This window comes from Lycorma delicatula, chromosome 1 (genome assembly GCF_047948215.1).
Source record: "Lycorma delicatula isolate Av1 chromosome 1, ASM4794821v1, whole genome shotgun sequence".
NCBI lineage: Eukaryota > Metazoa > Arthropoda > Insecta > Hemiptera > Fulgoridae > Lycorma > Lycorma delicatula.
Genome location: NC_134455.1, coordinates 225,796,259 through 225,809,283, shown reverse-complemented (window position 1 = coordinate 225,809,283; position 13,025 = coordinate 225,796,259). Strand labels below are relative to the sequence as shown.

At 29.4% G+C, this 13,025-nt stretch overlaps 1 protein-coding gene across 1 annotated transcript in view; it reads left to right on the top strand.

Moving 5' to 3' along the window:
* Positions 1-656: 656 nt before the first annotated feature.
* BicC (protein bicaudal C) overlaps positions 657-13,025 on the top strand; it is a 68,586-nt gene continuing 56,217 nt past the window's right edge. Inside the window, exons 1-3 of the mRNA XM_075373726.1 lie at positions 657-723; positions 7,815-7,894; positions 10,899-11,111. Of these exons, the coding sequence (XP_075229841.1) occupies positions 657-723; positions 7,815-7,894; positions 10,899-11,111 (360 nt within the window). The remainder of the gene's footprint in view (positions 724-7,814; positions 7,895-10,898; positions 11,112-13,025) is intronic.

Sequence of the window (13,025 nt, the reverse complement as noted above, 5' to 3'; positions counted from 1 at the left end):
ATAAATTTTAGTTACAAAATTGAAAATTTTTTAAAGATATTGAACGTATCAGTTTTTTAAGATACTGAAATTATCAGTTGATGATACTAAATCACATTCAATAGTAAAACCAATAGGGAATATATAAAAGCAGAGAATAAGGCTTTTAAAATACAGTAATAAAAAAAAAGTTGAGAATTATCTGTGTTAATAAATTAAAAATGTTAAAAGTTTTAAGACAAATTGATGGAATCTGAATTCTTATTTTTAGATCAAAAAACCAGAAAATGTTTTACTAGAAGAAGATGTAGTTTGTGAGATCACATATTTTGGGGTATTTAAATGCAATAATAAAATTAAGTGTGGAGGTAAAAAAAATGTAAGGGTACGAATGGAATAAGCAAGTAACTGAAGGTGTTTGATGTAGGAAAAATGTTGATTAAAATATATCATTCTGCTAGATGACTAATGATTTGTATGTAATTGAAATGAAATGTATGTATCTGTGGGGTGTGTGTATCACATACACAACACACTTGCATTTATATTAGAAGTAGTGAGTTGTTCAATGATACGCTACAGTTCAACTACCATTGCTAAATTTGTATAATTTTATTTATTATTATTCTTTTTTTTTTATATCACTCTTGTTATTAAATTTTTATTAATTTCAGATTATGTCTGAAACAAACACTCGAGTAATATGGCCTTCAAGGTTAAAAGTAGGATCAAAATCGCATAAAGGTAGGCATAAAATCTATTTCAATTGTTAATAAATTTGGCATAATTATTATAGTATTTTTCATCAAGTACAAACTGGAAATTAGAAATTTTTATTGTATTTTGATTCATAGCAGCTTTTTGATAGTCTTAGGAAAAAATATTATGTGATTTATGTGATTATAAGATAGTCTTAGGAATGGTAAACATTTATAACTCCTACCTTGTGCTTGTAAAATAAATGTATTCTTCATTTACAAATTTTTCTCTTTTCTTACTTTTTATGTGTGTTAACAGATAGGAAAGTTTTTAGTAAATTAAGGTGATAATCGCAAAGGTTTCTGTAGAAAATAGGGTTAAAAAATATTTGGCAGAACCTTTTTTTTTTTTTACATTTTATTATTTAATAATGACAAATTCACAACATTCTGCTATTATCAATTTGAATCCTATTTTTGAAAATAGTTCTTTTCAGTTTACTGATCAATATCTGCAATTGTGATGAGAATTTGTTGAAATTCCAAGTTTAAAGGTTTAAAATGGGATAACATTAAATTTTACTATTTTTTTTTAATTTGTGAGTATCCAAAAGCCCGATTTCTAAATTTGTGGAAATTCGACCTTGAAAGGGTTGAAGAAACGTAAAACCAATTTCGAAAAATGATGGCAAATTTTTCCTATTTCCGACTATAATAAACGAAATATTTACTCGACTTGGGCTTGTAAATACTCTTCAGATAAATATCTAAAAACAATTTTTGGGTTTTTTGAATTTTATGTTTTAAGAGGTAAAAAACCATGAATTGTTTTTTACATTTTTGCCGTTTTATGCTACCGCTTTTCAATCAAAATTTATGATATTTGGTAACACTGTGATGGTATTTAAAAAGAATGATATAAATTTTGTTTCATGTTATTCAAGGGACACAAAAAACGGGAACTTTTGAAATGCGTGTTGGCAGCCATGTACAGTTGGCAGCTTTGCTTTAAACAGACAACGTTGCCATTCTGTCATCATGAAGGAGTGGAACGGTCAACAGCGAGCTTTCTACTTAAGAATGTTGTAGAAAACCAATGATAGTTTGGAAGATGCACACAGGGAGCTCTGATGGCACTACAGTTTAGAATGTGTTCCATCAAATATTTTTGATTAAAAACTTTCAAGGCTCTGAAAAAGAAACCGACAAGACGGCCAAGAAGTGCTCGTACTTCACACAATATTGAGGCTGTACGCATTTCAGTTGTTCAGAGCCCATGGCGTTCATTTCATAAACAAGCAGCTATGGTCGGGTTGTTCCGAGAGAATGCTTTAATTCGACTTCATTTCGACTTAAAATTTCATCCTTATAAGTTACAGATCGTGCAAGATCTGAATAAGAATGATCACCAGTTCCGCTTTGATTTCTGTCAAAAAATTATAGCACACATTGACCAGGACAACAAATATTTGGACAAACTGTGGATGTCAGATGAGGCACATTTCCATCTCACAGGCTACGTGAACAAGCAGAACTATCGTTGCTGGACAGACAGCAATCCCAATTAAGTTCATGAACACCTTTACGCAGCAGCAAGGTAACGGTATGATGTGCAGTTTCGTCACATATAGTCATCGAACCATATCTTTCGAATATGAGGAGCGGATCACAACGACGCTTCGGATCGGTATGTTCACATACTGCAATCTTTTGTTATACCTGCATTGATCAATTTCCCACACCATTCTGAAGCCTGGCTTCAACAGGATGGCGTGACGTCGCTCACTGCAAGGCAATAAACGATAGCTGTACGAGAATTATTCAGTAACCATGTGATCTTAAGAAGATTCGCTGACTTCCCTGGCCTTCAAGATCACCGGATTTATCAGTTTGTGATTTTTTTTGTGGAAATACTTTAAGAGTGTGGTTTATAAGTCGGCCAAAGACACTGGGTGAATTGAAACAAGCAATTCAAGATGAAATTCGTGGCATTCCCATTTGGGCATTCCCCATTGCTCGCTACAAATTATAGCGAGCAATGGGGAACCTCAACGGCAGAATGCAAATGTAGAGTAGAACGCCATCTACTTGTAATTTTCAAAAACTGAATTAGGTAATTTTATATTTTTATATATATATTATATTTTTTTAATTGTAATGGATAAATTTCTGTACATAAATTATTTTGTTGTAATTTTCAAAGTTCCTGTATTTTGTGATACTTCTCAAATAGAAGTTGAATGAGTAGAAAAAATAAAAATTATTCGTACATTTTTCCGTGGGCAAATGAAACCTACAATTACTGATCTCTATATAACTGGATAGGGGTAAAAGTACAATAATACGTAAGGTAATAATACATAAAATACAATTAAGTGTTCAATATTGAATCATACTTTAGCGCCGCAGAATGAGATGCTGGGAACTAAATAAAACCATTGTACGCTTGCGCGACTATAATCGTGATGGTAGGACAGTCTTTTATCCCTACTCTTACACTTACCTCTGCGCATGAGCCGTATCATTTTATTTAGTTCTACCGGTTCTACCACTCATTTATTGGCGCTAGTTTATGCTTCAAATTTTACCAATTCCAACACAATGGATCCTCTATCCAGTTATATACAGAACAGTGCTTACCATTTATTATAGGGGATTGTGGGCCATATCATCTAATGCGCTTTTCAAAAACACCAAATAAAATCAGAAATTTTTTTACAAATACTAATACAATGATACACTTATTCATTTATGTACATATTTACCTACACATTTTCCTTTTTCCTAGAGTTCTTTTTTCAACTCGTGCACATTTCCTACTATTTGTGTTAATTTCTTTTTAAGATACTCTAGGTTTTGAATAATTACTCAATTTTTGTATTTCAAAAAATAAAATAAGATCGGCGTTGAGAAATCTATTTTTGCGTTCATGTTCAAATCCTGATTATGTATTTCATGACCGAAGCAGCGACGGGAATGTTAGCAAATATATGTTATACAAAGGTGTAGCATTTAAAGTTTTACTTTTAAAAAAATGTCAAATTAATCAACTGTAATACTTTCGTTACGATAAACGGCATTACCCGTATATTTGGGTATAAATTCATATTCTGCGCCTAAAGGAGTTTAGTTGATATTTATTTTTTGTTTTTAAAACGTTATATAACTGACAGGACATTGCTTTCATATATAAAATGTTTATTTTATAAAGTTTTACCTGCATAAGTTTTATACAGTGTAATTTGATCAACTTCATTCATTCCTGTGGTTGCTACACAGGATTTCTGCATCTGACGCACTTTAGTAACTTGGACCAGGGTCCTCCGCATCCTGTTTAGTTAACTCTCAAAGATTCTCTTTTATGATAATTTTCCAGGTAGTATGTTTAATTTGTTTCATGACCATTTCTATTTTCAGACCTGCCTTCTTTAAAAGTTATTTGTTCATGTTTTCTTTAAAAGACTGACAAAGGCATCAAGCTTTTCCATTTTATCTGTAGTAAGGTTATGACACACTGTGTCTGCGCCTAAAAAGTTTTTTACATAAATGTTTCATCAATGCCTCTAATCACCTTGCATATATTTTTGAGGAAAGTGTATTTATTTATTCCAATGGAGCTTTCAGCATTCTGGGAAAATATTGTCTTTGGTAACATGCCACAATATTTTCCTTTCCAAATTTCTTAAATTTTATACCAAACATATTTCTGAGAATAAAAGGATAAACCATACTTAGCAGCTGGCATAAATATATTGTATTTGAACCTGAAAAAACAAAATGGATATAATTGTTCATACACTCTTGTATGATTGAAGTCATCAAGTGACTTAAAAGATTACCTTCACTTGTCATTAATTTTGAACCTCTAATCTTCTGAAATGTAGAAGAATGATAGTTTTAAACCAATCAACAAAAATAGACCATCCATTGGGTGGTCTAATGTGAAATACTCCACTCTGCCTCTGTATTTTGATTTCATAAAAATGTTTCCATCAACCATTAATCTTTTTTCTTCGTCGAAGTAAATCTTATACTGGTTTTACTTAAATTCCATAGGTTTATGAAAATATACCAGCACCTTATAACTAAGCAACACATAACATAACCTAGATCAATGACACTTTCATATAACGCTTCTAATTCTAAATCAGAAGCAAATAATTAACTTCCATCTAGTTTGCTGGTTTTGATTTAACAAATGAGAGTTCACAAATTCCTAAAAATAGTAAATGTAACAAATGTTTGACTACTTTTTTTTAAAGCAAATTAAAAAAATATTCAACATCAACCACATCATTGTGGCTCTACAGTATCACTGCTTTTTTATCCAGTTTCAAAAAGTTTCTAATTCACTACATACAGCTGTCAGCTGTATGTTTGTTCAGATGCAAAGATGATTCATTTTAGCCCACCTGATCTTTTTAATCCCAATCTATAACAGTGTACAGTAAAATTGAAACAGATATTGATCTCTGGTTTATGGAGTTATAAATACTGTTAAGGATCCATCAAATAAGTTTTAGAATTAAGAAATAAGTAAATGCTAATAAATTATTCAGCAACACTGATAGGGATACATAATTTCTTTTTATGATTTATTTTTTAAAATTGATCCTGAAATAATATAGTCTTTGTTTAACTCCGCTTAACTGACCATAATATATTACGTTTTTCTTTTTCTTAACTTTGGAGAATAAATAAACAAATTCTGTTCCATTATTATTAAAACACAAGTCTAAATTTTTCATGGTAATGAATTATATTTTAGCTGCAGTGCATGAGAAAATGCATATGTATTTTTCTGTGCTAAAAAAATAAAAATAAATAGATTTCATTACAAAGATTTTCTTATAAGCACTGAAAAAGAAACAATCTGTCTCACACCTAAATTCTATGACATTTTTCTAACCTATATACGAGCTGTGTGTGTATATATATATATATATATATATATATATATATATATATATACTTTCTGGAACTTTTTTTATCATATTTGTTTTAAATGATACTTAGGAGACATGTAATTTCAAGATGTAAAAGGACATAGCATAATAAGATAAAAAATTTACATTTTATGTAATGTATTAGTTTTCATAAACTAATACAATAGTAATGCTATTACTAACTAATAACTAATAGTAATGCTGTTTTAAATCTTATTACACTTTGGTGAGTTCTATATTAAATAAATCTTTTATTCTGATTACTTCATAATAATACATTCTATACAGAAGATATGGTAACTCTACAGACAAAAAACTCTCCCAGCATTTTTCTGGCTACATCAAGGCAAATAAAATCTTGATCAATCTAGTAAAATCTTGATAAAAGCAGTATCATAAAATATATAATCAATTATAAAATAAAAAGTAGTTATGATTATAAAGTCCAAATTAATTATTTAAAATATAAAAACTTGAAATAATATTACAGTAAGGTATTACATGAAGGCATTAAATATAAAAAACTATAAAAAAATCTCTGTTTAGAAGAGATTAATGAAAATTATTTGAGCACCTACTTTATGTATACATTAAACTGAGCTGCAGAAAACTCATGATTTTTTAAATGTTTTAATTAGTACCAATTAAAAATTCATCAACAGAGTACTGTTTGTTTCTGTAAAAGAGCATCTCTTAACTATATTTTAAATAAATTGGTGGCCAGATTTTATGAATGATAATATGACAATGAAGTATAATAAGGTCCTTATTCATAAAAAAGTTGAAAAATGAATCTTTTTGTTATTTACGCTATTTAAATTTTTTCTAAAAACTGGGAAGTGTTTGTCAGTAGATCATTTTTTCCTAAAATTATGATGAAAGTTTATCAATACATAATTATTTTCAAGAAATGTTAAAAGTCTATTTTTCATAATTTTTTCAAATTTTCTTCTTTACTTTAGAAAATATGGATAAAATGAAAACTAACCATTAATTTTATAAATTAAGTGCTGAATCTTTCTTAAGGTAGGAAATATCAACAGAAATCTCAAGGCAGTTGGGAAATACTCCATTGTTGAAAGATTCATTAATTAAACATTGCATTGAGGGATAATAATATAATTTACGAATTCTTTTAAAATATTGGTGTGTGTTTTATCAATACCCACTGAACATTTACTTTTTATAATGAAAATAAAAGTTTTAACTCGATCAAAAATGAATAGAAATATTGATTCATCAATAAAACCATTGAAGGGATTGGGTTTGTTTGAAATAAATCAATATTACTGCTGTTTGAAACCAGGAAAAAATACTGAATTCTTCTGCTACATGAATAGGAGATGAGATAACGGAAGTTGAGTCCTGGTTTCAGTCCTGTGTCGGTTGTAATAACCTGTATTTAATTGAACAATTTGTTCCAAGTGAGAAATGAATAGCATATAAGTAGTTATCAGCATACATACCACAATTTTGTCTCAATATTACTTTTTATGTTACACTTTTAGCATGCTATTTTAAGTTCAAGTAGCACTTTATTTCATTTTTATTTTTACATTATTGGTATTTGCTTTTTTATTCATCCTTTTTCTACTGTTATTTTTGTTTTTTTTATTACTTTATTTTTAATCTTAATTTGTTTAATTTTTATGAATCCTTTCTTTAGTTTTGTTTGCTTATTTAAAATGTAATGACAGGAAAGTTATTTTCAGGTTACCTGCAGTTTCAATATTATTAAATAAATAAATCACTTTTCAATAAAGAAACGTCCAATTTCATTTCAGTTAATCATCAGTGCTTCAACAGCTGGAGCTCTATAACATTGGACTCCTACCATTACACAATCAGTATTTTCAGTAATGATTAATGTTAAGGGCCACCCTGGTAGTTGTGAATGTTGAAATTTGACCACAGAAAGTTTCTTCTTTTCAATAAAATGTGATGAGGCACCTCTTATCAATAGTCTTTTAATTTTAAACCCTGCACACCATGTGATAGGTAAATAGTACTTATTACATTACACCTGAAAAAATTTAATTAATTAGCTGAAAATATTTTCAAAATAGCATTATAATTTCAAAAATTTAATTTACCTTTGTATAATTCAGAATAAGATTTTTTAAGTAATTACTGAGTTTTGATTTTTAAGTGAAAAATATACATATACATATTCTATTTTTTTTATTTCCAGACCCTCATATCAGAATTGCCGGACGTGATGAAGATGTGAAAACTGCTAAAAATAAAATTATGTCTGTTCTGGATATACGGGTAAATAATCAATGCTTTTTTTTTAAAAGGTATTAATTATTTAATTCTAAATATGAACAATTATTGGGGTTTCTCTTGCAGCTTGTGAAACTAATGTAGTTTTTAGTATATTAGCACATAAAAAAATTTGAAATAAGACAGACACCAAAATAAAATAAAATAAATCTAAATTGGCAAAAATCAGTAAAATCTGCATGAATCTTATTTTAATGATAATTCCAGTTTACAGTTACTTTAGTCATGCATCTATCTGTAAATTTGAAAAGGTAGATTTTTTGTTGAATTCTTCTTGTATATAATAGATATAGATAGATTTAGATGGAACAAGTTTTTATTATTGTGTTAAAAAGCTTGATCAGTGAATAATATATAGTTAATTTGTGATGGCAAATAATAAATAAATATCTATGTTTCAAAACATATTTAAAATAAAGTATTTGTTTTTAAATTCATAAATGGCCTTCACCATAATTCAGAATTATTAATTTTGGAATTGATAAAAAATTGGTGAAGCAAGAAATTTGTTTCAGAAAACAGAATAATCTTTTCTTCAATATCAATGTTGAAAACACTGGCTGACTCCCTTTTATATTAAATCCATATTACAAGTACTGTGGGCTGTAATAATAAAGATAAAATACTGCTACTTTCCAAATCATGGAGCAACATATTTTGCTTAGTTGTTTGTAATATTATTATCAATGAGCATATTTTTTATTAAAAATTTTTTTATTTGTTTTAAATATATAATTTTATTTACTTCCAAAACTATTATTATTGAACATATAAAGAAATCTTTGCTCATTATAAAAAATTTTTTGTGGCCATGCCTCAAATTTCTTCTTATTGTTAGAAAGTATAAGCTTCTGTTATGAATTAAAATTGTTGCTCAAATCAACTGAAAAAACTCTTGGTTGGGTAAGTTTATAAGTTGAACTTAAAATGAACAAAATTATAATGTAATTTTTTTTATGATACCCTCAAGGCATCACTATAGTAAAATTCTTCATTTATGTACTATGTTGCCAGTTTGTCATTTGGGTAATTTATTTAGGGTGGGATCAAAGACACAACCCTAAATGAATATTTATGTTTAGTAATATTTGCACTGTTAGTCTAAATCTAAATTATTCTTTAACATCAGTAACTGCTACTTCTATGCAAAGACTAAAAAGTAACAGCATATGGAACATCCTTGACAGACTCCCTTTTTTATTACTTCTTTCTTATGCTCATCGATTATTACTGTTGCAGTTTGGTTCCTGTAAATTTTAGCAATTATTCTTCTACCTCTATATATGAACCCTAAAGTTTTTAAAATGCTCAACATTTTATTCCAGTCTACATTATCAAATGCCTTTTCTAAGTCTATAAATGCCATGTATGTTGGTTTGTTTTTCTTTAATCTTTCTTCTACTATTAATATTAGCGCTAAAATTGCTTCCTTTGTACCTATACTTTTCCTGAAATCAAATTTGTTTTCTCCTAATACTTCTTCCACTCTCCTCTCAATTCTTCTGTACAGAATTCTAGTTAAAATTTTTGATGCATGAGTAGTTACGCTAATTGTTCTGTATTCTTCACATTTATCTGCTCCTGCTTTCTTTGGTATCTTGACAATAACATCTTTTTGAAGTCTGAAGGAAATAAAAAATTTTATACATTTTTTGTAAATATTACACACTAGTTGTATAATCTATCTATTGCTTCCTCACCTGCACTGCACAGCAATTCTGAAGTGTCCCATCTATCTCAGGAGCCCTTCTGCCTTTCAAATCCTTTAATGCTCTATCAAATTCAGATCTCAGTATTGTGTCTTCAATTTCATTCTCTTCGTCTTCTTCTTCTTCCTCTATAGCACCAGTTTCTAATTCATTTCCTCCATATAACTCTTCAATATATTCCACCCACCTATCAACCTTTTCTTTTGTATTATAAATCGGTTTACCATCTTTATTTAATACATTATTAGATTTTAACTTATGTACCACAAAATTCTCCTTAACTTTCTTGTATGCCCCATCTATTTTACCAGTGATGATAATTTCTCTTTCCACTTCTGAACACTATTTTAATTCACTTTCCTTTTGCTAATTTGCACATTCTGTTTATATTATTTCTTAATTGTCGATAGTTCCTTTTACCATCTTCATCGCTACCATTCTTATACTGTTTTACTTATGTGAAGGATTTCAAAATTAATCTTTTAATTCAACTTTTTTTAAACAACAAGAAGATTTACACTCAGTAATTAATTTACTAATATCAACTACATCATATAAAACTAATTACATCTATGTTACTTATAAATTTTTCTAAAGTTTTGACAAACAATGGGAAAATTACAGAAAAATTAATATTTTTATAAAAAAATCAAAACAAATTTCAAACATTAATTCAAATCATAAATAAAAAACATCACGATAAGATTTTAATGTAATTTTATTAATGTTTGTAATATAATGTTGCTTGATATTTTTGATATTTGTTTAATGTAGTTTTCTTTCACCCTCCCAGTGTTTTTACTGGGACTGGTTTAATATTTAGCATTAGCTATGTGTGGTCTGGCCCCATCCTGTATGAACCATTCGTTTTCTAATTAAAACCCTTTTTGCAAGAAGCTGAGGAACAAAATTATTACATATCGTTTTTTGATAGCGTTCACTGTTCATTGTCTGTTCAAAAAAAATGCCCCTTATTACTCCATGACTAGAGATGGCGGCCCATACCATGGAGCATGATGCACCTTTTCATAAAGCATGTGTGGATCTTCAGAATCCCAAAAACACATTTAGGGTTTCTTATTGTTTAATGGTTGAACAGATTGCAATGTACATATTAGGAAAATAATAAATAAAGTAATATGGGTAGTCTTCTGAAATGAATGTACAGTTAGTCCTTAAAAATAATCATTTTCTTCAATAATTTTTTACCACAAAATATGCTATTCAAAAAATACTGTATTGATTTATAATATTATAAATAAATAATTCTATTTTTATAGAGTAACAGAGTGACAATGAAACTGGATGTCAGTTATACTGATCATTCACATATTATTGGCAAAGGAGGACAGATAATAAAAAAAGTGATGGAAGAAACTGGATGTCACATACACTTTCCTGATTCCAACCGTAATAATCCTCTGGAAAAAAGTAATCAAGTTTCTATTGCAGGAGAAATTAAGAATGTTGAAAATGCTAGAGCACGGATCCGAGTAAGTTATTATATTTTATAAAATTTATTAATGTACAGAGCGGCGCATGAAATGATCCAACATTTGGTTTTGCTAAAAAATATTTATTTGAATCGCAATACGAAAAACGAAAGACAACATGTTTACTATATACCTGGAGATTATGTTCTGCTTATCACAAGTTCATTCAATATGACCAACATCATGTCTAGCAATCTCTTCAACACAAACTCCTACGTTGTTAATAACTTGATGACACATATCCTCGGTTATCTCGTTGCATGCCTCAATGATCAGCACTCGCAGTTCCATCACTGCATGAGGATCTTTAGGGAAAATCTTTTCCTTTAGAAATCCCCAATTAGAATAATCACACAGATTCAAATCAGGACTGTTCAGGGGCCAGTTCTGTCCACACACACAAAACGATTAGGAAATCAGTTTGAAATGACATTTACATTAAAAATTTAATGCAGAAAGTCTAAAACAGCATTAGCTATGTGTGGTCTGGCCCCATCCTGTATGAACCATTTGTTTTCTAATTAAAACCCTTTTTGCAAGTAGCTGAGGAACAAAATTATTACATAGCGTCTTTAGATAGCATTCACTTTTCATTGTTTGTTCAAAAAAAAAGTCCCTTATTACCCCATTACTTGAGGTAGCGGCCCATACCATGGAGCATGATGCACCTTTTCATAAAGCACATGTGGATCCTCAGAATCCCAAAAACACAAATTTTGTTTATTAACAACCCCCATCTACTTGAAAATGTGCCTCATCTGAAAACCAAACATTGTTCAACAATAATCTTGGTTCACAGCTCGTTCAGCGAATATCATTTCTTTGATGTTTGTTGTCAATCATTAATTTAGACAATACTGTTATTTTATACAGACACAAAAACAAATCAGTTTTTAAAATTTGCTGCACAGATTACTTAGAAATCGCAATTTGTGCTGCTGTTTTTATTGTTGATTTGCCTGGGCTCCTCAGCAATGCTGCTCTGACAGCTTCGACATTCTGTGGAGAACAAACATTGGCAGGCCATTCACGCTTACTCTCAAATACTAAACCATCACTATTAATTTTTTGTAGTCTATGTATTGTTTTAAATGAGGGTGACCATCTAGTTTGAAAATGTGCACGAAACCATCTTTGTGTAAGCACCGCACTTTTCATTTCATTATAAAACACAGTCTTTACACACTGTTCAACAGTAAGTCTTCCTTTTCAGCCATCTTGGAATAATACACAAACAGTGCACTAGGGAAGAGAAGAAACTAACATTCATGAACTACTGTCACTTCTTTAAATATAAAACACATTAATAATTAACCTAAACAATTATTGCCAAAACAAATGTTGGGTCATTTAGTGCGCCACCCTATAATAATGACCATAGTAATGTGATTGTGTGATTATTTACTTCAGTTTTAGGGTCACTCATACTGGTCAGAGCCTCAAATGAATTTTCATGCTTATTTAACACAGGCAGAACTTATATCAGGATATTCGTTGAATAAACAACACATACAGACCATCAATATTTTCAGTATGCTGGCATTGCTTCTCTCTTTGATATTCATATTTATTAAGTTTATTTATACCTTAGCTAAGTTAGGCAGCAAACAGGACCTGTACTCTCTCTCTTCTTAAAGCAAACACTACATTCATCATTGTTCACTTCCTTTTCTTTCTCAAAACTGAGAAATCTTTTATTTTAAGTTTTTGGTGATTTAATTTTTTCCCTATAACTGAAAATGTACTTGTTCATCTTCTTTCCAAATAGAATTCAAGTTATGCAGAAATAAACAACTATTAAGAATTAGGTAAGTGACACAGATTTAAGGTGTTTAAGATTTTACCCATCGTCTTTGGAATCCGATTTAATATTCATCTGTACTATTTCTTACTATAAGAACTACTGGATGTTTC